The following is a 23,976-nucleotide window of genomic DNA, read 5'->3' on the forward strand; positions in this document are numbered from 1 at the left end:
GGCAGGGCTCGGGGGGGGGGGAGAAAGCCGAGAGGAGCGAGAGAGGGGAGGGAAAAAAACAGTGGAGCAGCGAAGACTTTGTTCCCGATTCCCCCTCTGAGGTGCCGACTCAGACTCAGGTGAGCTAAAAATACATGCTTCAGAGTTCCTCCTCTGTACCAAACCTGTGCTTCTTCTCCCTTTGACCCTTTGAAGGAACAGCAGACCGGGTGGATGTTACAGTGCAGTTTATTAATAACGTACAGTAGGAACTTCAGCCTGTTTGTGTGACACTGAAGTGCATTCTAAGACTTATTAAAATTATCTGTAATGTCGGACAAGGTGTGATTTTAACAGACGAACATGCAAGTCACCCACCTGAGCAGGGAAAAGTATCTGAATCTGTTGTTGTTGGGACGTGTGCCAACGCTGTTAGGGTTGTTTTGTTCATAGCGCGCTGTTGAACAGGTCCCCGTTATAATCCTAATGGGCAGCGGGGCTTTGAATTTTTACGAGGTTTCTGGGTTTTTTTTACGAGCTTTTTATTGAGATGATAAACAGGCGAGGAGAGACGATTTTCGCCCCGTCACACCAGCCGCTCTGAAACGGGATCCTGGAGCAGCACCGGCGCTCGGGTTACATCTGCGCACCGCACATTTAACATTCATTCAAAGTGCAGGCCAAACGGGGCCCAGAAGCAGCAGCAGGACAGGATGTCATTTCACGCACAGATAATTAACTCTTTGACGGCGGGCGGCTCAGGTGGAGGTGAGATGAAGACTCTCCCCCCCCAGCAGCACACAGCGGCGTGTCAGAGACGTTTCAGGGAAAGACGGGGGGAGCCCGAGTCCTGAGAGTGTTGCTAGCGGCTTTAGCGCCTCGCTGGCTTTGCTCTCACCACTCATGAATATCTCACGGTTGGCACGGTAATGGGACGGCGACTCAAGTTCAGATGGCAGAAGTGTTTCAGGAGGTGGAATACAGCATTTGAGATGCACTTAGCTTCTCTCTGCTAGTATACACCGACCACTAGACCATCCTGTGACTAAAAAAACTGATGTTTTTTTTTTTTTTTTTTCATTTTTAGGTCGGCTGTGGAAATGAAAATGATTCACGAACGAAGTCTCGGCCGGCTTCTGTCTTTACTGAGTTTCTTCTTGGCTATTCATTTGGGATCCACCTCGACGAGGCCTCCTGACCCAGCTGACAATCCCCACAACATCACAGGTCTCACAAGTGCAACCACGCCTGCTTCCAAACCCAACTGGAAAGGTACCACGGCAACCGCAGTTATCCATAGGCCCAACCAAAGCACGTCTGCCACCACCACCACAATGTCTCTGGACTCTGAACAGAACGGTGTCTCCCACAATCACACCCAGAACGAAACGGTCTCCAAATGGAACACCACAATCGCCACAACAGGTTCCACACACATCAGTGCCGGCACCACTTCTTCAAACTCCACTGAGGACACGGAGGTGCCAGTGGACTCCGAGCTCTCACTGGGTCTCACCACCTCGTCTCCGGTTACTAAAGCGACTACAGCCACGACTCCTCCGGTCAACGCTGCTTCATCGTCTGTGGCTACAGTCAAGGCCACTAATCCTCCACCTATGACTCCCACAACTCAAAGAGCCAGAGTGCCAGGAATGGTTTCTCCTCCTAACAACCCTGTATTAGCATCTACACCTGAGTCCACCACTCTGGGTAAGAGGCTCTTTGTTTACTCCCGCAGACTCAACATACGAAACATATTAGATCCTGTATGAGTTAGTCCTTCTTGAAGAGCAAATACTTCCAAAAGTAAAGCTATATAGTACAGTCAAACCTTCAACAATAAATATGATTTTAAAAGTTTTTAACTGCTTGTATGTGGAAAATATTCTCATGAATCTTTCATTCCCATTGCAGGTGAACCTTTCAACCTGAAGCATTCGAAAAAGACCATGACCATAATCTTCAGTTCTTTAGTGGGAGTCGCAGCTCTTGTGATACTCTTGTACACCCTGGACAGATGCAAGCAGAAGAAGACCCAATACCTACACCGACCCCTCTACAACAACTCAGAGGAAACAGGTCAACAATCACTTGGAAACACTTCTAATACATTCTGCTGAGGCTGGTTACATTTTTCAAGCACACGCTATTTGTTGGGGCAGTTGATAATAGAATAGGTCCATCCTTTCTCAAATAATGATGAATTTACCTTTTTATTGTGTAGCAAACCAGCACAATGCAAATGGGAGACGAATTGGAAAAATTATCAAATCAGTTTCAGGTTATCACGTCTTCATGTTCACTGTCTGCATGCTTACTAAGAAAGACTGCTGCCATTGGCCTTGGTTCTATACTCTAACGCCATTTTTAATGTTGTTGCAGTGGAAAGATTTGTGCCTGCAGACGACACGCTGGTCATCTCTGGAGGCCTCTACGATGGACCTCGGGTCTACAACCCCACTATGACAACAGCCAATGAGGACGAAGACTTCCACTGTGACCAGCCTCCATTTCCCTCCAGATCCACACAGTTCCAGCTGAAGCTACTGAAGGAGGAGGGAGAGAGGCCGCCATCTTATGAGGCCTCTACCTGTCAATCATCTCCGCGAATGGACCAAGATGCGTAGACCGTTAAACCAAACCCTCCTTCTGCAGGATGAGGTTTTTTATTTATATATAAAACTTTCTTATGTGTTTGAAACACTGCTAACCCCCTTTCTTTTGTTGGATAGAAAGTGTTAGCACCCTTATGGTGCACTCTGCTGTGTACAATGAAATATATATATATATATATAATATATATATTCACCAGCCAGGCCAACAGCTGACTTGACTCAATATCTAAACTACTCTGATGAATAACAATAGGTTGTTCCTCTTTAAAGAAAAAGCCATGACTTCAGATTATGGAGAATAAATGAACATTTCCTAATAATATTAGAAATAAATGGCTTGGATGGTGTTCCAGGTCAGTGTATCCAGCTATAGCACTTAATCTCAATGCAGTGAGATGTAATCCAGGCTGTCCCAGGGACACATAATCTGAATGAAAAGACATGATTAGGCTTTGAACATGTGTGAGAATTTTATTAGAATACAGTATGCTTTAAATACACTGTAGATTACACCAATAGCTAACACATTTTCCAACATGTGGAAATTGCATCTAGGAACAAGAACTAGTAAAAAGGCACAAAAATAATTTGTGTGCACACAGAACATAGTCTTAAACGTGTAATGAGACCTAAAAGATCCTTTTTCATTTAAATATACTGGAAAAACTGTTAAAAGTAACATGGAGATCATATTAAATACAATACTCATCATAAATGTTAAACAAACCATTGCTTTTAGAGATAAAATCAACATTTTGTTCTCAGCATGCTAAATTGTGTGCTGTCCTGTCAAATTCATTACTCCCTCCCTGTCACAGTCAGATTTAAATTACAGCATGAACGCTAGTCAAATAAAACATGAACAATGAACAAATAAAATTAACGTCAGAACTCGTCCAATAAAAGTACCGGTAACATGTGTTGCTTAAAAAGTCCAGATTGTGCTTACTGCCATTTAACCACTGGGTTAGGATATCCTCATCAGAATCTGAAACGGCTGTTTAAAACAATCGGGTAAAAGGTAAAGCGAAACCCGCGAACAGAAAAGCTACGCAAAGATCTTCTCGGTGACTTTCTTCTTCCTCTTGTCGGAGTTGGTGACGGCCGTCCAGCCGGCGTCCCGCATCCGCTTCACCGCGGCCAGCTTCAGAGCCGCGCCCGGCGACCGGAACTCGGCCGGGCTCTCAAACTGAACGCCACAGAAGGGTTAGGGTTAGGGTTAGGGAACTCGGCCGGGCTCTCAAACTGAACGCCACAGAAGGGTTAGGGTTAGGGAACTCGGCCGGGCTCTCAAACTGAACGCCACAGAAGGGTTAGGGTTAGGGTTAGGGAACTCGGCCGGGCTCTCAAACTGAACGCCACAGAAGGGTTAGGGTTAGGGTTAGGGAACTCGGCCGGGCTCTCAAACTGAACGCCACAGAAGGGTTAGGGTTAGGGAACTCGGCCGGGCTCTCAAACTGAACGCCACAGAAGGGTTAGGGTTAGGGAACTCGGCCGGCTCTCAACTGAACCCACAGAAGGGTTAGGTTAGGAACTCGGCCGGGCTCTCAAACTGAACGCCACAGAAGGGTTAGGGTTAGGGTTAGGGAACTCGGCCGGGCTCTCAAACTGAACGCCACAGAAGGGTTAGGGTTAGGTTAGGAGCTCGGCGGCTCTCAAACTGAACGCCACAGAAGGGTTAGGTTAGGGTTAGGGAACTCGGCCGGGCTCTCAAACTGAACGCCACAGAAGGTTAGGGTTAGGGTTAGGAACTCGCCGGCTCTCAAACTGAACGCCACAGAAGGTTAGGGTTAGGGAACTCGGCCGGCTCTCAAACTGAACGCCACAGAAGGGTTAGGGTTAGGAACTCGGCCGGCTCTCAAACTGAACGCCACAGAGGGTTAGGTTAGGGAACTCGGCCGGGCTCTCAAACTGAACGCCACAGAAGTAGGTTAGGGTTAGGGAACTCGGCCGGGCTCTCAAACTGAACGCCACAGAAGGGTTAGGGTTAGGGTTAGGGAACTCGGCCGGGCTCTCAAACTGAACGCCACAGAAGGAAATTCACCAATGACGCGTTTCATTCAGAGACTGGAATATGAGCGGCCCGGTCAATGCATGTTCGATTATTAATGACACTGTGCAGCTCTGCAATAACGACCTGGCATGTTTTTACGCAGCGCTGAAACTGCTTTGTACAGCCTCATTCTAGAAGCTCTTGGCTACGTGGAGTTGTGTGATTTAATGTGAGCTGTGTTGTTGAATCCACTGTAGCAGATCGACATTGCAGTGCTGTGATATTCATGGGTTGTGTACTGGGTTATGCTGGATAATCGGTCGAACATACGAGCATACCTTCTTCTGCAGGTACCCATGCTGACGAAGAGGACCACAACCACCTGGATACGGGTTTCTTTTGAACGGCCCAGACTGAACAGAAAAGCTCTACCGTAGAAACAGACGTGAAGAGAACGTTTCAGTTGTACGCTTGTCTTGAAAGTGAAACTGGTTTCTTCTCTGGCAGTTATAAAATCTAGTTTTTTATGTAACTTGCCATAAAACTAACTATAAGAAGGGGAGTAGAGGGATTATATGGAATCACATTTAATCTCACCATGTCGTAAGGGTCAGTATTAAATGCTCAAATGCGGATAGAAATGGAAATGGCTGATAATGTGAATACAGTGGGGCAGAGCAGAGAAATCTAGAGTGCGGTGCTGTAACTGTGACAATAAACACTTCCGTCTGCAGGAGAGTTTCACCAGTGAGTCATTTGGCTCTGAGCTGTCGGATTTGGGGTCCAGCTCCAAGGTGCTTCTCCCCAACAGCACAGATTTCCCAGGGGAGGGGGGCGTGCGTATTCTGTAGGACTGAATCATAAGACTGCACTCACACCCTGCAAACACAGCTCTTATCATAGCGGACATGCAAAGCAATCATAAAGTAACAGCTACATTATAACCACTTATAGTTACACCTTACAATAAATCAGCTGTAAAGTAAATTATGATATTTCACCAAGATTCCCCTTTTACCAAACAGGCTTATATGTACATAGTTAACTAGTATTAATTCAAAAGATGGATATTTGCTGAAACCACTAACTTTAGTTACTCAAGGTTTTATATTTTAAACTGAAATGGACTGGATTGCACTCTCATTTCATTCCTTTGGTTTTAAAAAACAGAGCGATAGAGTTCAGTAACTAGAGTCAGGAAAGATCTGCACTCAATATCAGCTAAAAAAAGATAAGGCAAAAGATTTCAGCATACTGCCTTCAGTGATATTCAATATGCTTAGACATTAGAATCTTTTAGCCTCAGCTGAACCAAAAACTTTGTGAGTGTGGATCATTCCTGAATGAGGTTACTGAACTCTTGAGGTCTGCAACCCTCTGTTTTCCAGCCAAAGGGCAGAACTAAACACACAGTCCATTTCTGTTTAAAATGTATGTTACTATTTTGGCTTTGCTGCCATGAGTTAAGCACTCACTAATTGCCTGATTGGTCTCTAATTAGCGTGTACACCTGTGCTATTGCTGTAGCGTCAGGTACATAGCACTGCACTCAGCATCCAGCACAGTTGTGCTGATGAAGGCAATAAGCTGACACGTTTGAATGTGTCCTGAACGAAGCTCCTGAGCTCTTTACATCTGTGCACCTGCATTTTTGACCAAACGTGCTGAGTGAGAGCGCTGTCTATTCCTGATTAAAATTTATATTTCTTTTTGGACTCGCTCCCAAGAGTTAAGCACTGGTTAATGGACTGCAATTAGCACACAAAGCCATTCTGCTGATTAAGACAATCTGCTCAAATGTTTGTATCTCTCAGAATCAGTGTGCCTAAAAACACTGAGTGTGGATCTTTCCTGAATGTACTTACTGAACTCTTTAGATCTATATTTTTAACACTAAAGGCTCATAGAGTGCAGTACATTTTGAAATGTATATTACACTGGAATTGCTGCCACACGCTAAGCACTTGTTAATGGCCTAATTGAGGCTCTGATTGGTCTGGTTGGTAGTTACTCTAATTGGCCTGCACACCTGTGAAGTTGGGTATAAAAGGCTGCTTCAGCATACAGCACCAGTTCATGAATGGGGGTAGTAAGCTGTAGTGTTTTAATGGCAGTGCATGCAGATCATTCCTGAATGTAACTGCTCCAGGGCTGAAGAAGTTGATTTTAATAGGAGATTTTAAAAATGCTGTAAGTGCACTTTAATACCAGGGCTCTCCTACTCCACTGACAGCAAAATTGAGCTGCAGAATGTAGAGAGCAAGGGCATAAAGTTTGATTCATTTTTTTTTTTTACTTTGGAGCTTGACATGTCAATCATCCAAATCCCTTCAAACCACTGGTTATTCATTTGGAACTTTTGTCAGAAGGCAGGACTTTCCAAGTGTCTGGGGCAAAATGTATACTTGCCTACCCGTCAGAATTGTGGCTGTTTGGATTTGAGGAGTTTAAGAGTTGTTTGTATACTTGACTGTACCATCAAGTATAAATAATACTACTCTACTGTGGTCATGTGCTTTCAGTACTGATGGGATGTTACTATTATTCTTTATGGAACGTTGGGGGGAAAAAAGTTTGTTTTAGTATCACATCTGTCACTTAAAATTTTTTTTTTTTTTTTTAAGGACCATTTTAGTCCACAGAAGGTTTATGTAGGTTTAAAGTACTATTTTATTCACAATATTTGTTTATTTACAGATACGTTTTTGGTTACCTTGCCTAACCCTACCTTAACAGATTCCTCAGCCTACCTTAATTCGTGGTGTCACCACAGCTTTGTTGCCTGAACTCCAAGATGTTTTTAAGGTTCCACTTTCTGACGCCTTTAGAGAGATCAAACGGACCAATTTACAGCTGTGGGATGAAACTGAATTCCCCACGACTGTACTCATCCAGGAGTGCTTGCGATTGCCAGCAGGTTTTTTTAAAAATGGGATTGAGAGTTCATATTTCTTCTCAATGTAGCAAGAAGTGCTCTTCAGTATAGTGTGAAGAATTCCAGTCTACACAAATTAAAATTTAGTTTGTCTGGAATTCAAGACTGACTGAATCCTCCTGATTTCACATTTATGTACATTTTACAAAAAAGTAGGCAACCTGAAAACATTTACGACCACTGATGTCTTAGAAACCTAGAAGTGGAATTCTATATACAGTACCTCTATAACAAGCTCTGCTACATTTTGAAAATTAAAACCCTAATATGGCAGTAGGAGGGGGGGAGAGAAAGCACTGTTGCCTTGCATCTGCAGCCAAATCAACAGGCGTGGCACTTTTTGTGCTGTAGGGGTGCTCTAGGGCCACTCTTAACATTCTTTTAGTAGAATCTGCTACATATAGAGGCCAAGCATGTGTGAATCCAAATGGAATAAAATGAATGGGCATTCACACTGAAACTACAGTAATGTATGAGCAGAACAAGCGAGCAGAATGTAAAATTATTAAATTCTTTAAATACTTTTTCAGGGTTTGCAGGATTAAATGACATATTAGCTGGTTGGGATGTGCATTGACAGGTTGCAGTAAGTTATAACATCACCTGAGAATCGACCTTACCTTGAGCTGTGGTGTCACCATCACCTTTCTCTCTATACTCAAAGATTCACAACTTTCATTCTCCTGTTCATTTGTGAAGTCAAAAATGGCCCGCCTGGACTTGCCAGAAGAAGCTTTTGAGCTCGCAGTATCCTTGATTCCCCTGGAGCTTGCCACAGGGGTCTAGGAAGTTTGCATGTACAGTAAAACAGTTAAACATGGACTCTGTAACACTGCCAGGAATGAGTTGTTAAAATACAATTTTAGAATAATTTGATTTACATCAACTGTGCCCCAAGGGTCATCACCAATATTCAACTGGCTGCCAAGAGCCAAGAAGCGGTATTGGTCTGCATCTGAATACACTGTAAATATATGTACATCCAAGCTCACAGAACCTGCCAGTGAAAGGGAAGATCAGCTGACCTCATGGGGGGGTGTGCTGTAACCAGAAAATGCTCATAACTTCAAAACCAATTCCTAAATTTCTGCCAAGATCAGGAGACTGCAGTTGGAAGATATCCAGCATCAGCACAGTAACTGCGGGATTGATTTTCCATGTCGGGGCTCTGCAGACTCACTGTGCATCACTGGCTTGACTGTGACCGATTGCTTGCCCCCGTAATTACTGCTTGGAGCTGTATTTTTTCAGTCAATTCTGAGTGCTGCTTTAGTCCCCCACTCCCCCTCCCCCCCCGCATGATCTGGATAAGCATCAAACTTAACTTAAAACTCTGAAATACTGTTGCCATCATTTCTGTAGAAAAATAAAAGAACAAAGAATAAAATATTGAACACGAACCATGTTATAATTCGGACAACGTACCAGCGTTCGCTGCATCTTGTGCTTACAGTCTTCTTTCAGAGTCTTAATTTTCTTATTCAATGACGCAACTTCTTGTTTCATGTTCTCCTAAAACCCAGAAGAATGGAATGAAATTCACTAATACTTTTTCGTAGTTCAATGCAAAGGTTAAAAAAGTGTAATCTTGCCTTTTCTTTAATTTCATTTTCAAGCTGTTTCTTCAAGTCTGAATTGTGTATTTTCAGTTCTGACATCTCCAGCTCCTAAAAACAACAGTTTCATAAAAAACAGTCAGCTATTTTTACTTAATTACTGCTAATTCATTTGCATTGCATTGCTCTGGCTGCAGAAAAAAGCTTTTTTTTTTTCTTCATTTTTTAAGGAGAATGTTTTCCACTGATCAAAACAAAAATTACTGGAACATTCCAATTTGGTTTAAAGAAAACAAATGTATTTGTGGATTGAATAAATCCCTTGATTATACAGTGTTTTGAATTTTAAGGGCATAGTAAGTATTAGTGCAAAATGATAATGTCTGGCAGACCAAGGAGGTTTTTTCAGCATTAATTTCCACTTCTCTCTTCCTCTTCTCATCCAGCTCTGCATCTTTCTCCTCAAACATCTTGTCATACTGATTCTAAGATAAAGACGGGAAAACGGCAGAAGGATTATCAGAACCAGCCGACGCTTTCCGAAGCGCTGCCCCGACTCGAACGAAAGTGATTTTGCCCTGTTTTGCGGAGCTGTGGCTCTACCTTGTGCTTGTCCATCAAAGCCACCATGTCAGAGATTTTGTGCTGACACTTCATTTCTGTCTCCTCCTTGCTCTTGGCGGCTTCCGCTGCCGTCAGCTGGAGCTTGTGAACCTGAGGAAATGAAAGTTATTGAGTGACCCTGAGCAGCGGTGGTCTGCGTCCCGTGTTAGAGCTGTGGTCTGGAGGGACTGCGCTCGGGTGAGAGACCTTCTCCTGGAGCTGGGCCCCAGAGCTGCGCTGCGTCTCCACGGCCTGGCGCAGAGTCTCCAGCTCTTCAGCATAGCGCAGGCTAGCGGCTTTCAGCTCCCCTCTCAGCTCACTCACCTTCAGTGGGAAATAAACCGCATGCTGTTATAGTCTTAAAGTGTCTGTCCTCCATTTTCCAGTTTTGGTGGATTTGGCGACATCTGTGGTGACTGCTGGTCATAAAAGTTCGTTTTCACACTTCAAATACCAGAGTTCCATTTGAAATGAAACCATTACTAGGAGCACATCAACCGCTTGTTTTCCTCAGAAGATAATCCAGCGGCAATGTATTCTGGAGAAAGAAAGCTGCCTAAAGACAACCAACAGTGTTGTCTGACGGTAATATTGAGCAACACATCAGACCTCATTTTAAAGATGCTTTTTGGATCTTAGGCGCTTGCTGTCTTGCATTCGGCATGCAAGTTAAACAGCATATAGAGGAGCAATTACAGCATGCAAACACACGGAGTGAAAAAACTGATACAAAAATGCCATCGTGAAGCGGTATAAAAAAGGCATTTTTAAAAAATGAATAAATAAATTAATTCACTTTGAAGTGAAATTCAGAAACCAAACATCAGTGAATTAAAGGGCATTACTTAAAATACTCAGGATAATGTGTAGATAGACACTGAAAAACAAGAAAAATGCATATTTTAGTCATGCAATATGACACACCATACCTCCATTTCAAATTGACTGCACTTGTCATTCTCTGTTGCAACTTGCCTCTTCAAATTCTTATTCTAGAAACAATTACATTCAAGAAAGTTAACTTTCCATATATGTATATATGAAAGCACTGAAACAAAACTAAAATGTATTATAATTACTTACCTCTTTCAGGCATTCTTCATGAGCTTTAGTCTTAGTTTCAATTTTTGTTTTTAAGGTATTCATCTAAATAAAAGGAGTACAGTAGTCTTTAGAAATCATTAAATAATAAAAAATAAACTCTTAGGCACAAAACAACCAAAGGGCAGTACAATAGTACACCCATGACCAATTATCAAGCACAGCAATGGAAATTACCTTCACTTCAAGCGCTTTTATTTGTTTTTCCTTTTTTGCCAGTTCATTCTGCAGGCTTTTATTCTACGAAAACAATAAGGAATGGATATCAAGACAAAAAGAAAGTAAGCTCTCCCAAAATCTCGTTTCCATGTAAGAGGCATTCTATGGCTGTATACAGCCATAGATCAGCGCACTCAGGATGATTACATTTATAAACAAACTAATAGCAATAGCAAGGTAATTGTTTAAATAACTGGATTCAAAAGCCATTTCATTCAACCGTTTAATTATATGGACAATTGGCAATATTGCCATTCTTTATTGATGCCAAAATATTTTGCAGTAAATTGTAGACTAAGGTTATTCTTTAACATAGCTGCAACATCACTTTACTGAACAGAATTTCCTCAGCCAACAGCAAGTAAACATACAGTATTACAAAAAAAAAAAAAACTGAGCCACTTACACTATCTTCTTGTCTCTTATTCACAGTCTCTGACTCTCTACCTTGCTCTTCCACTGTGGCCTTCAAATATTCCAGCTCATGTCTGGGGGGGAAATGGACAGAATTTAGAACAATCCAAACAAAGAGTACATTGACTAAAATGCAGGCTACATTACACTCTTATTTCTTTTATTTTCTACATTTATTTCTGGGTAGTCAGGATACGAGCCGATACTGTCACATGAACTGGCCTGATTAATAAAGCAAACGTTCTCAACCTCACCTCAGCTGTTGTTTTTCCTCCTCTGCTCTCTTCATTTCCTGTGCGATCTTCTTCTCACTTCCCTTACCCTCCTAGTCCATGTAAAACATGTTACAAAGGCTTATATTTGCTCATGTGCAATGAGTGCATTAATCTCCTTCCTTCTGCAGCACTGAATTTACTGCTAAAGGGGTCTTTCTGCATGTACACTTACTGTATCTTCATTATAAACGATGTACAGGTCTTCTGGATGGTGTGTCCAACTAAATCACTAGCTCGCCATACATCTATGGGCCCTGCAGTCTGGAATTAAATCCTGGCTGTCTCATGTGTTGAGCCCCATGATGCAATGTGTAATGTATCTCTGTACCTCCCAGGGAGGGAGGGTTTCAGTTCATAGGCAATAGTGTCTGCTGTGGCTGATCTCTGTCTGCACCAACTGTGTATGACGTACAGTCCTCAGGTGCAAAGCACTGCTCAGCTGGTGGACTAGAGAGACAAAGTAGCATGCTAGCGACTGGCTGCATGCTTTTTGGAGGCTGCCCACGGCAGCCTGTACCCTCCCAAACTGTCAGAAAATTCTGTAGCAATAGGATTGGCTTATCGTAAATTTTGTCATTCCATTACTTGGGAATAAAGGGTAAATAAAAAATTTGATCACAAAAAAAAGAAAAAACAACCATTGATTGAGATCAGTTCAAACTGAGATCCAGCGCACACCTTTAAATGAGCTTCAAGCTTCCTTATATCAGCAGCTGCACCCTGTGCCTGCAGAGAGAGAGCCTCCTTCTGAAGCTGAAGCTCTGTGAAGCTTGCCCTCAGCTCCTCGTACTCTTTCCTGTGTGGAAAAGGGGTAAAACTGACTGCTAACAAAAGCTCACCAATACATCTGTAGAGTCTGATACTGCGTCACTCACGACTGGTACATGTTAAGAGGATTTCTTCTTCAAAATGTATCTAAACCTGCATTAGGCTGTACCTGTAGGGAACAGCCTAATATTGGACTTCACATTTATAAAACTGCATTTATAATTAAGTTACTTGCATGTAAAGAATATAGTAACCAAAGCATCTCACTTGTGCTGTTCAGTGTCCCTCTTTAACCTTTCTATTTCCTCTGTGGATGTTCTTTCATTCGCTAAAGCAGCAGCCAGCTGCTCCTCAGCCTCACACAGCTTACTCTGTGAAAACACAACTGTGAATCAGATCAATCCTGAAGGCATACTGTGCAGGATTCTTTAAAGATATATGTCAAATGTGTTGCTACAAAAAAACACTAGGGATGGTGGGGTATACCCAATATCATGTCCTTCAGATTTAATTTTTGGATGAATCCAAGATTTGCTATGCAAATGAACCTTTATTACAGGCCTCAGAAGTATACCTATAATTAAATTAATCATTATACCTATAATTAATTGTACTAATTGGGTGTTAACTTTTAACAAATCAAACAGATTTATATAATCTCTGTACAACAGACATACTAAATGATGCATAAAAAACCTGATTAACACTTAAAATACTATTGTACCGCCAATTCCATTAATCTGAACCTGGTAAAGAGTGAACAAATCACTATTATGGATGCTTCAGACCACCACTATTTTGTGGACTATCAAACAGCCATGCCCCAGAATACAAGGGACTACCAATAAGTAAAAAGGTTCTTTTTTTTTTTGGCTGTGGATGAGTGTGATTTGGTTGCAAAGAAGGACCTCTTTCATTTGAGCAATTTCCTTCAAATTCTCTTGTTCTTTCTGCAGAGTTTCAAGGGCTTCCTCCGCAAATCTCTTTTCAACCGACAATATGTCCGTTCTGTGCTGGAGGAATTGAAACATGAAGAGAAGTGACATGAGAAAAAGACCACCACAGGTTTAAAAAATAAAACAAAATTTAAAAGACATAACAAAGATGTGTGACAGCAAAGCACTTCCAAATAATGGAAAAGATGAAACTGTGAGAAGTCATTCAATTCTAATGCTAACCCGTCTTGTTTCAACATTTTGTTTCAGCACTTTAGATATTTTAAGTAATTTTTTAAAAAGTAATCCTACTGCATATTCAGTTCCTGCTTTATAACATATTTGAACAGATAATAGTCCAATACAGCAGCAGCAAGATAGACAGTCTAATGTCATTTGATCAGGCAGTCAGAACCTGAAGTAACCTGAACTCACCATTAACTGCTGAATTTCTGAATTTTTACTCTCAAGTCGCTTGGTGAGCTGCAGAACCTTTGTCTCCTCCATTTGTAACTTCTCTGATAACACAGAAACAAATATTTATTTACAAAAACTGTTAAGTTTAGACTCAAATGCGTTGTTCCATATTTCTTAAGAAAGGGTATTACCTAATTCACTAGTTTTCTGCTTTAATTCCTCAGTTACTGCACCAAGTGCTTCTTCAAGTCCTTTCACCCTTGTAAAAACATGGCATGTGGTTCTCAAGTCAAATTAATGCTGCTTAACTTTGTATTTAAAGGCAGTAAATAGAACATGCTGATCACATTTACTTACCTCTGCACCTGAAATGTTAGAGTAACCTGTAGTTCCTCAGCAGTAGCCAGGATGCCCTGCAGTTTTTTAGCCTGTTCATCTCCAATTTTTTTCAGTTCTTCCAAGCTGTTGTCTTTTTCCACGAGGGCCTTTGTGTATTCCTCCGTTTTTTCTGCTAAGGTTGTTTCAAGGCCCTTCCTATATTTCTACATATAAGCATTGTAATAATGTTTAATGTTGCACTATTTGCTATCGGCATATTCTCGATTTCTTAGGACAGGAGAAATAAAATTTGACCTCAGATTCACATTTCAACTCACTTAAAAACTCGCTGTAAGATTGACAAGATACACTGTGCACCTATTTTTTAAGTATATTTCATGAATACTTACTATGTATGAACAGCAATAAAGGGTAATTGGGAATAAAGAAACCAACCTCACTCTCTTTGTTGGCCTGTTCTGCTATCTGTAGTTTTTCTAAAAGCACTTCCTGTTCTTGCTTTGATACTTCAAGCATTTCCTGATGTTGCTCTATCGGATAAAAGTTTAATTCATAAAGTCAGTAAAACTACAACTCAATACATCTAAAGGTTAAAATATGAATAAATGCTTTTTGAAGGGAAATTAATTAGGATTAAAAAGTGAACCATACTTGCTGCCTCGTGTAATTGATCGCAACTCTGTCGTGCCTCTTGGAGTGTCCGTAGTAAGTCTTGAAGTTCATTTTCTTTTTCATTCAGTTTCACGTGGAGCGAAATTACCTTAAAAATAAAGACTATTGAGTATTTTAAACCAACAATATTTAGGTATTCAACTGTCACTCATAACTGAAAAATACAACTCAAACTACAAAAAGTAGCTACGACTATAAATGACTGACCTCCTCATGTTTGTTCGTGAATTCTGTCTGAAACTTCTCCTTGATACGATCACATTCTTTCAGTTCCTCTTGCACTAGATAAAACAAATTTTAATCCAAACAAATTTTGGGCATTTTCAATAAAATGTATTGTTGTATCATTACTGAAAATAAATGCTCATTAGATTAAATTATAACTCGTGGTACATTACACTGTAATTGAAACGGTATACAAGTAGAGCGTGGAAAAAATAACAAAAGACAGAATTTGCACTAATTATTTCAGGCTTGACGGAAAGTGGATATGTGATTAAACGGTAGGATTGTTCACAGTGTAATGTTCAGTCTTCAATTGACTCTTACAGTGTACATGTGGACCTTACTGGACTCACGCAGAGTCTGTTAGAGTTTAGTTAACACTGGGTATTTTACTCTGTACCTACTCCATTACAGTTATGCACTTCATGAAGGTGCATTGTTCAGCACACTCCTCTGACCTAAAACATCATTTTTAATCCTGAACCCTTTATCACTTGAACAAGACGGATTTAATCCTGAAATGGTATCAGTGCACCAAGGCTAAACACGCAGATTCCTATTTCCTCCCCTCGCTCACATTTGAACAGATCGTGCCTGTCAGTCTCTGCTTGAACACGAAGCTCCTCAAATGCGCTGATCATCCTCTGAAATTGTAAGTGAAACTTATGCATGACACTGCATTTGAAAATGACATTCCATTTAATTTTGATTTGTAGATATTAATAATCTACCTGAATGTTTTCACTGTTTTGCATGAAGAGGTGTTGGGTCTCTTCTCTTTCTGATTCATCTATAAAATATAAATGCATTAACAGATGTCAATACAACATAATACATACAACAAACCCTGCACAAATTTGTGCACTGTCATTTATAACTGAAAAATAAATATTTCTCTGAAAGAATATAAAGATATACTTCATACTCACATAAATGCATCTTCTCTGCTGACCTTTCAAAGGTTTCTTTTAGCAGATTACACATATTTCGTGTAGAATTGATTCTGTAAGCCAATAGAATATATAACTCATATTTATTTACTTTTTTTTAAAAGGGTGTCTACAACACAACGCTGCAGTAAATGAATCACTCACAAACAGTTGCTGATGAGCTTTTTCAAATTTCAACAGTTTAACATATTTGAGTGTAATGTGCTGAAACACTGATGCACTCCAATGAAAATTGTCCATCTATATCACTTTGGGTGTTTGTATCTACCTTTTATTACTTGCATGCTATAACAGTGATACAGTAGAACATAATTAATTGTATAAACCACATACTTATTCTTCAGGTCCGTATTTTTGCTCATCTCTTCCTCCAGCTTCATACTAAGACTTTCATTTCCAAACTGAAATACAAAAACAGAGTTGCTGTCTAAAGCTCCTTAAACAATTGTCAGTCACTGTGTGAAACCAAATGTAAAAATTAAGTATTTAAGGTAGAATTTTCTAAAAATATATATTTGCATGGAAATATAGTAGCTGCAAATTATGACTGTATTGATTTTTTTACCTGTAATTCCTGAATGGCTTTACGTTGGTTTTCAATTGTTCTTTTGTTATCCTGCAGTTTTCTATCCTTTTGGACAATCTCCATGTCCATTTTTGTCTTCCAACATTTTATTTTCTCGGCCTCCTCAAACAGCTTTGAATACAGTTGACTGGATCTAAACGTTGGCTGAAGAAAGTAATGAAAGCAAATCAATCCCAGCGTGTACAGACTTAATCTGCATATGTACGCTTCACTCTGACACTGTAAAATTAGCAACGTATCAATATAATCACAGAACACGTACACACAAGTACACAAAAGCACACGCAAACACCGTGACACTAAAATACCTCTTCTTTTTCCATTGGCATCACAGCAATCTTCTTTGCTGTATCTTTGAAGAAAAATAATATTTAGTCAGTTACAAATTGATTTCAACACACAATTATCTCACATATCTTGTTAAGACTTATGTTATGCTGCATAATTTACGGACTTCAAATATTTGAATCTCTCATGCTGTTGTATCTTCTGAGTCATACTGTTAATTATAACTTACTAATGTTACATAACAGTACATGATTGCAAGACTACTTGCACAGAAAGACCACGTGTGTAAATTAGGAGCAGGAAAACAGTTGCTGGAGGTGCGTCTACCTTGTCTGGTAGATTTTGAAGGCGCAACCATGCTGGGAGCTGGAAAGGGCATGTTTGACTCCTTTTCAAAGGGTTTATTAAAAGACTACAGACAGAAGCCATGAAACAAAAGGGTTACACATGAAGAACTGAACTAACAGCATAACTGGTCATGATCATAATGTCCATTATTCTACTATTGTTAAATAATGCTTAAACTAAAAACAGGGTTTATATTATTGTAACATACAGTATGTAAAGCACAATCTAATGAATATCAATTAAGATGAAAGACTACGAAGTGTCACAGGTTTTTTTTTTTTTTTTTTGGTGAATTTTGGCACGGGATGAAGTACTGTAATGAAGCCACCTGAACTGGCTGCATAAAAGCACCGCTGTCTTCGGTAATTTCCTGTGGTTTAACTGCAGATACTTGTCCCGGGCTTATCCTAGGCGGTACCAACAGCTTGAAGTTGAACGCTCTGTCCCTCTCCATTCTGAAAGACAGTGCAGGCGGTTGCTAACAGAAACGGAAAGAGATCGTAGCTACGGCTATTTTATTTTATTTTATTTTAATAATCAAACGTTAAGTGAACTTACCCTGGACCTGTCACTGCCGGTGAGAAACGGAGTAAACTGTTGTGAAAAAATCAAAGCACAATATTTAACTTTAGCAACAACGAACGTTAGCTGGCCCTGACAGAGCATAGCGAAGGTAGCTAGACTAGCGTTAGTTAGCTAACGTGGCGCGACGTAAAATTTGCTCTAAAGTGAACTGCTCAAGTTAGTAAATCCTAGATGATCCTCATACTTATCTGAAAATGTTTTTTAAATCTAATTTATTAATTTGTCCAAATAGGTACTGACCCTCAGTTCAGAAACTACAATATATGAGGGATTTGATCCATTCTTCGTGTCGAGAACCAAACTGCCAACTGCCAGGTAGAAGACGAACGGCCTCGAGCCATTGGGTCTTATCACGCGACAGTGATTTTGAACAGGATGAATCTGTGGTAAGTGATGTGATCACTAGCCAGTCCGTTAAATTATGTTCCATGCAATTAGTTACTTGCGTTAACTTTCAAACGTTACCTCGTTCTGTGATGCAACGATAGCTCCATGAATTTAACCCAACAGACCACTTTGTTATGAAGTGCTTTCACTACCAATTCGGACTAGATAGCAATCTAGCCTAGCTACGTTCACTCCAAAGACAAGCTGCATACAATACTATAGTCTATTATAAATGGCTAACATTTTAAAAGCTTCATATGTCATTTAAGAAATGTAGTCATTCTTGGTAGCTGTCCAATTAACGTTAATGTTGAATTTGGACCTACACCAGCATTAACGTTAATCATTTGCTTGCTAAAATTTAGATTTTACTGCGGAAATAGACAAGCTGAACGCAGTGGGAAACCGAACAACTAAGGTACGTTAGGTTACCCGCAATATTACTGTTAATTTTATTTAAAACAACGACGCTACACAGATAGCCAGCGACTTAATACTTTTAGTTCGATACACCAGTGCATGACTACAGTATAGTGTAGGCCTATTATGCCAGAGTGTGCAAGAGACCCGCTGTAAGAACGGCTGACTTTTGCACTGTATGAAATTGTCAGAACTGTAGCTAATCGATTTCACACTCAGGTGCATTTCAGATCTCAATAAACAGCATGGGATTGTACATTTATTCAGTTAACTTCTTGTCTCCGAGGACTTCCCAGTCTCTTGTCTTTATTAAATCCGGGGTACATTGGACAAATAATGGTTAAAACATAGGCTACAGGCTGTGCCATAATGCATGCACGCACACGCACACGCCCCGTCACACACACAAACACACACCCACTATTGATGCGGTAAACATAAGTGAATAAAGTAATGTGCACATGTCAGCATCTTGTGTTGATAAGAATTAAGTGCAGTTATTTAAGTTAGTTTAGAGTGTATCTGCACCAAACCAACGTTTTAGCTTCAGCCAAACAAGAGACAATAAGCATGTTTAACAGTTTATTCATTCACTCATTCGGAGTACATACATACAGGTACATACAAGTAAAAACTCAAACATTACAGCTGACTCTGTATTAAAATCCTTCATCTTTTTTTATTTGCTACTGTATTTTGGCACTACAGTGGTCTCACAGCTGTACATGGGAACTAGCACACCAATCAACGTTCATACCAAGAAAGTTTGTAATGATATTATGTATTCACTTTTTATTTACTAATTTTTAAAAATTAATTGTGAATAAAACAATGTACTCTAGCTCTCATTAAAAAAAAATAAGTTGTACAGTTCAACACACAAATCTAAGGCTCAGCTTGTTTATGCAGTAGTATTTTTTTTAAAAAACCCCACTGGCTGTCACCTTTCCTACAGAAATCTGAGATAAATATCAATAATGTTAAGTGTTCTGTAAGTGCCTACATTATTTTCACACATTTCTCATAAAATATGTTAGTACATGAGTAAACTTGTCTTTGTGAGAGACATACTACAGATCATGAAAAAAAAATACATCTGTGGCTAATAACAAACAATCCAGCTCATCAAATCATATGCTGTCATGGGTTGACATCCTATAACATTTAAATGCACATTAAAAGAATAGCATCAAAATGTGTCCGTACAAATGTACACACAAATACTGCTTTTGCTACACATAAATGTACATAAACCTATTCTTAGATATTAAAATGTTTGAATTGTCATTGTTATAAACATTGCTATGTGCACAAAACTCAGAGACACGTTCACCTCAAAGGCTGGTTCAAGAAAAAACGTGTTCAATTTGTTTCTGAGTTTCAGCAAATATATTCCATGGTGTACATTCAAAGGCACTTATTTAAATGAACCCAGCTGTTGGTCCCGTTTTGATCTTGTGCACCTGAGACAGGTAAAAGGAAGCCTACATGGTAGCCAATCACATCACCAGTAGCTAAGTGCAGCAGATAATGTTATTCAACTCAGCGCAATGAAAAATAGGGGTGGCCAATCAAATTCCAAAGGTGCCATTGTTTATAACATACTAGAAATGACAGCGAGATACTTTCGCTTACATTTGAAGAGCATTTTGCATGTAGCATGTTGTCTACTAAGCTTTAAATACAAAACTCAAAAGCGGTTCCGGCAAGATAAAAGAAAGGACCATGATTGGGACTGGGGGGGGGGGGGGGGGCCGGGCACAGTGGAACACAGACTGAGAAACCAGACAAAATTGCCCTTTTCATAAAAACTGCATGCCCAGGCACTGGCAAATTGTAAGCTACAAATAGGATAAGTGGAGAACTTATCTTGAGTACACACACTGATCCATAGCCTGCTTTCCAAGATGAACAGTTTTGAACATTTTAGCAAAGACCAGCTATCAGCAGATGACTCACTGATTCTACTTTAATGCATCTAATGTGGTGCTTTCACAACCACATTAAATTATTTATTTTTAACAAGAGGACCAGCTTACATTAAATTATTTTGGCTATAGCTGGAGGTCAGTTTTATTTAAAACCAAACAATATTTTTAAATTAAACCTTTAGTTATTTCCAAATGAAAATGTTTGTGTAGTTAACACAAATGGGCACAGTGGATCTACAGTAATCAAGACCAACATGGTTTTGTGTACAAATCCAGCACTACACACTGGCTTGCACTATGATGATTTAGCATTCCACTACTGTAACTTAACATTTATACTTTTGTGATTAGTCTGAAAATCAGTTGAATAGATTCCAATTAGAGTATTGTCATCATATTTCCACTTCCTAAGGAGAAAATAATTTGAAGGGATGTTTCTGTATTTACAGTCAAACAGGAATGTGACGTTGCCAAATTAAAATAGCAAATGTGAAAAGTGCATTGAAAGTGCCTAAGTATGTGAAAAAATTTGAAACAATATACCTATGATTACCCATTTACACACACATGCACACAAAACACACACAACACTTCATATTGAGTAGACACATGTGCAAAGACACTTTTTTGTGTAGTCATATCAAAGTGCTTTTTCAGGCAATATATCTGTAAAGAGAATCATCAGTATACATGCCCAGCTAATGTGACATCCATTAAAAAAATCGGAGAACATTCCAGTCAGATTGTTATTTGGTTGTAAGGTCACATTGTGATAAGAGCAGTCCCCATACAATCTTGGAACATATTTATTATGTTCCAAAACAAATTCAAAACTAACAGAAAAGTGTTCCAGGCAACATCTGGATAGTTATCATTTAGTCATGAAAATACAGAATGATAACTGTAATTTGACGTGCTCTGATTGAAAATGTTGAAATGGTAAAATTGTATGACTAACATTCCTGGTAAAAAAAAAGAAAAAAAAAAGAACCTGAATTACCACCCCCGATTCTATTTTAATGTTTTTCAGGAAAAAACAACGAGTGTTCCCACAATGCTCTTTTGACTTAAAGATATTGTTTTCAGAGAATGTTCCAAGAATGTTCATTTCTAGCTGGGTAAAATGAATCCTCATAGTCCTCATATGTGTATGCAATATTTTAAATCATTAAATATATACAGTATTTTATAGACACATTTTTTTTTTTTTTTTTTGGGGGGGGTAGGGGGCAAGCAAAAATAATTGGAGAACATATGAGGACCTCGAGTATTCAAACAGTTCAGCTGGTTAGCTGAGGCCCTGTGCAAAACAAATGCAAAAACTAAATGTAAAGAGTATGCAGGCAGGAACAAAGCATAGTTCAAAGCAACCTCAGCCTGCGAATAGAAGCTAATTTCTCATGTTTTCCAAAAAAAGTGCTACACTGCAAGGTGTGAATCATGTTCTGTCACTGCATAATGTGACGTATGCATAGTATCCTTTGGAGCTCTAAAGTGTTCTTTGTAATGAAAGTCCAGCTATTTGCCTTCAGTCTTTGCCAACATAGTAAATCTGTTGGTATTGAAGACCAGAATCCCTGTAGCCTAGCAGACTTTAAAAGTATTTTGCTTGATCTCTTCTTTATTTTTGAAAATACAATTTAACATGTGTAAATAAAAACACATATTGTCCTCTCAACTTTGATGTTATAGCAAATTTGTCTCAACCAATTGAAGGATATTTAAGCAAATGATTATTCATACCATATTCAGAAAGTTATTATTGGCGATACAGCATGTTTCACTAAGTTTAATAGGCATGTGTTTAAGGTCATGCGTTAGGTAGGTGCTACTACGTTAAGTATACGTTAGAAAAGTAAATGCTTCGCTTTCTATCTCTCACAAAGGCAGCCCTGTGTCCTACGTTGTTATTCACTTCTTTCTCAGTGCATTGTTTGAAATTGCCCTTGTCTTCCTGCTTCTGAATGTCTAAGTAAAAGTGGGACTGTGCCAATACAAAAGATGATACTGATAATGTTTTCATAGTACTTCACAGGGCAATGGAACAAGCTAACGAGACGTTCTCGTTCCCGATTCCGCCACTCAACACATTCCGTTCGTTTTCTAGGTAGCGGCTGCGCGGTGCATGACAGATGCAGTCCGGCAAGTGGCGTGGTACCTTCGTCGGTTCTATATTTGCGTAGGATGTACTCCACCCTTATTCTATGCAAATGAGTCCGTCCAGCCCAGTGTGCCTGGCTCGAGAAACTCGGTTGAAACTTTCAAACTAGGTGTTGCAAATCATATATGAATCAAGATTCAGCGAACTGCATTGCCTATTTCTCACCACAGATGTTTTCAGAAACATGTTTTCGAGAATTGTTTTGGTCAAATAAGAAAGTTGTTGAACGGTCTGCCATATTGTCCCAGTTTTGAAAACGGAGAGCCAATACCAAGGACGCAGTGCATCTATCCAATCAATTGCTGGCACTGTTCCATGGCAGGCTATGTCACTTGTTTGTTTTGATCCCATCTATTTCACGGAACCCGCCTTAAATAATGTACATATTACAGCTCATCAAATGGACAGTTTGGGGGTCGGGTGCGTCCTCATGCGTCCTCGCTGGAATCGGTGAGAACGCAGCTTACGCATGTTAATGCTGCTGGGTCATGAGGTCACAGGCCAGCCTTAAATACTCTCTAAGATAAAAGCTATCAGTGTCCAAAATGCTGAGCAGGGATACTGCTTCTCAGAAAGGGCTTGCTGACAGCACATCATAGATTTTCAAGAGACCTTTTATGGAAGTCACTCAAAAGGAATTTTTTTTCTTCAGTTCAGAACCCATACAATGAGGGGCTTGGACCTCAGCTCGAAGCGGTGGTTAGGAAGATGAGGCCCATGCACTACTACAGCACCAGTGGGAAAGGGGCATGAAGCCGGGGTCAAAAGGTCAGGTAAACGCAAGAGGAGTAAGGGGAAAATTTGACTCCATAAACTCTACTGCCTGCCGGACCTGTGGGGGAGTTGGTCTTCAGCTTGTTATTCTTGAAATGCACTGGACGTTCATCACAGGTTGACTGAGCATGGATTGCACAGAAGACCTATGGGGGAGCTTTCCCGCGTGAGAGAGAGGTGCTAGACCACGTCTTCGGCGGTTTTTGAGTCCTCGTCTGCTCTCAGGGCCGTCAGTACGTCAGCGTCGTTCTCTCTCTCCTTGAACGCATTGTCCACGTTGGATTCTGCCTCCTTGGCCTCCAGCTTGGCCCTCCTCTCCTCCTCTTTCTTCTCCTTCTCCAACAGCCGGTAGTTGATTCCCATCCCCACAAAAAGGAAGACGCTGGCAACCATAAGGATAATCCCACAGGCGTAGTAGGTGTACTTGTAGTCATGGTAGATGTCGTTGAACATGCCTGTGAAGACAGAGGGAAATGCATTTGTTTCAGTCTACCTCCTCA

General features: G+C 40.1%; 3 protein-coding genes across 6 annotated transcripts in view; 1 reads left to right on the forward strand and 2 right to left on the reverse strand.

Annotated features, from left to right (window-relative positions):
- Nucleotides 1-147: 147 nt before the first annotated feature.
- Nucleotides 148-7,111, forward strand: si:ch211-105j21.9 (sialomucin core protein 24-like). Its single transcript, XM_064306393.1, has 5 exons — nucleotides 148-905; nucleotides 1,067-1,689; nucleotides 1,894-2,058; nucleotides 2,362-2,640; nucleotides 4,938-7,111. Exons 1-4 carry the CDS (start codon nucleotides 883-885, stop codon nucleotides 2,604-2,606), a joined length of 1,056 nt encoding a protein of 351 aa, XP_064162463.1. The 5' UTR covers nucleotides 148-882; the 3' UTR covers nucleotides 2,607-2,640; nucleotides 4,938-7,111.
- On the reverse strand, nucleotides 3,009-18,547 carry sycp1 (synaptonemal complex protein 1). Its single transcript, XM_064306388.1, has 34 exons — nucleotides 18,044-18,547; nucleotides 17,777-17,812; nucleotides 17,547-17,673; nucleotides 17,198-17,282; nucleotides 16,891-16,934; nucleotides 16,562-16,726; nucleotides 16,330-16,397; nucleotides 15,976-16,049; nucleotides 15,778-15,836; nucleotides 15,624-15,690; nucleotides 15,029-15,102; nucleotides 14,801-14,909; nucleotides 14,585-14,679; nucleotides 14,168-14,352; nucleotides 14,002-14,069; nucleotides 13,829-13,911; nucleotides 13,367-13,471; nucleotides 12,726-12,829; nucleotides 12,369-12,486; nucleotides 11,670-11,740; nucleotides 11,408-11,489; nucleotides 10,960-11,022; nucleotides 10,765-10,827; nucleotides 10,611-10,673; nucleotides 9,889-10,005; nucleotides 9,682-9,792; nucleotides 9,471-9,563; nucleotides 9,115-9,189; nucleotides 8,948-9,034; nucleotides 8,143-8,304; nucleotides 7,338-7,409; nucleotides 5,333-5,440; nucleotides 4,926-5,015; nucleotides 3,009-3,783 (listed from the first exon to the last, which is right to left on the reverse strand). Exons 3-34 carry the CDS (start codon nucleotides 17,670-17,672, stop codon nucleotides 3,643-3,645), a joined length of 3,027 nt encoding a protein of 1,008 aa, XP_064162458.1. The 5' UTR covers nucleotide 17,673; nucleotides 17,777-17,812; nucleotides 18,044-18,547; the 3' UTR covers nucleotides 3,009-3,642.
- A 632-nt stretch (nucleotides 18,548-19,179) lies between these two features.
- The window catches only part of LOC135238473 (monocarboxylate transporter 1-like), a 34,843-nt gene continuing 30,046 nt past the window's right edge, over nucleotides 19,180-23,976 (reverse strand). For all 4 annotated transcript variants that reach the window (XM_064306390.1, XM_064306392.1, XM_064306391.1 and 1 more), the window contains exon 6: nucleotides 19,180-23,931. In XM_064306390.1, the coding sequence (XP_064162460.1) occupies nucleotides 23,657-23,931 (275 nt within the window). In that variant the 3' untranslated portion in view covers nucleotides 19,180-23,656. The remainder of the gene's footprint in view (nucleotides 23,932-23,976) is intronic.

Source organism: Anguilla rostrata, chromosome 13 (genome assembly GCF_018555375.3).
Source record: "Anguilla rostrata isolate EN2019 chromosome 13, ASM1855537v3, whole genome shotgun sequence".
In the NCBI taxonomy this organism is placed as follows: domain Eukaryota; kingdom Metazoa; phylum Chordata; class Actinopteri; order Anguilliformes; family Anguillidae; genus Anguilla; species Anguilla rostrata.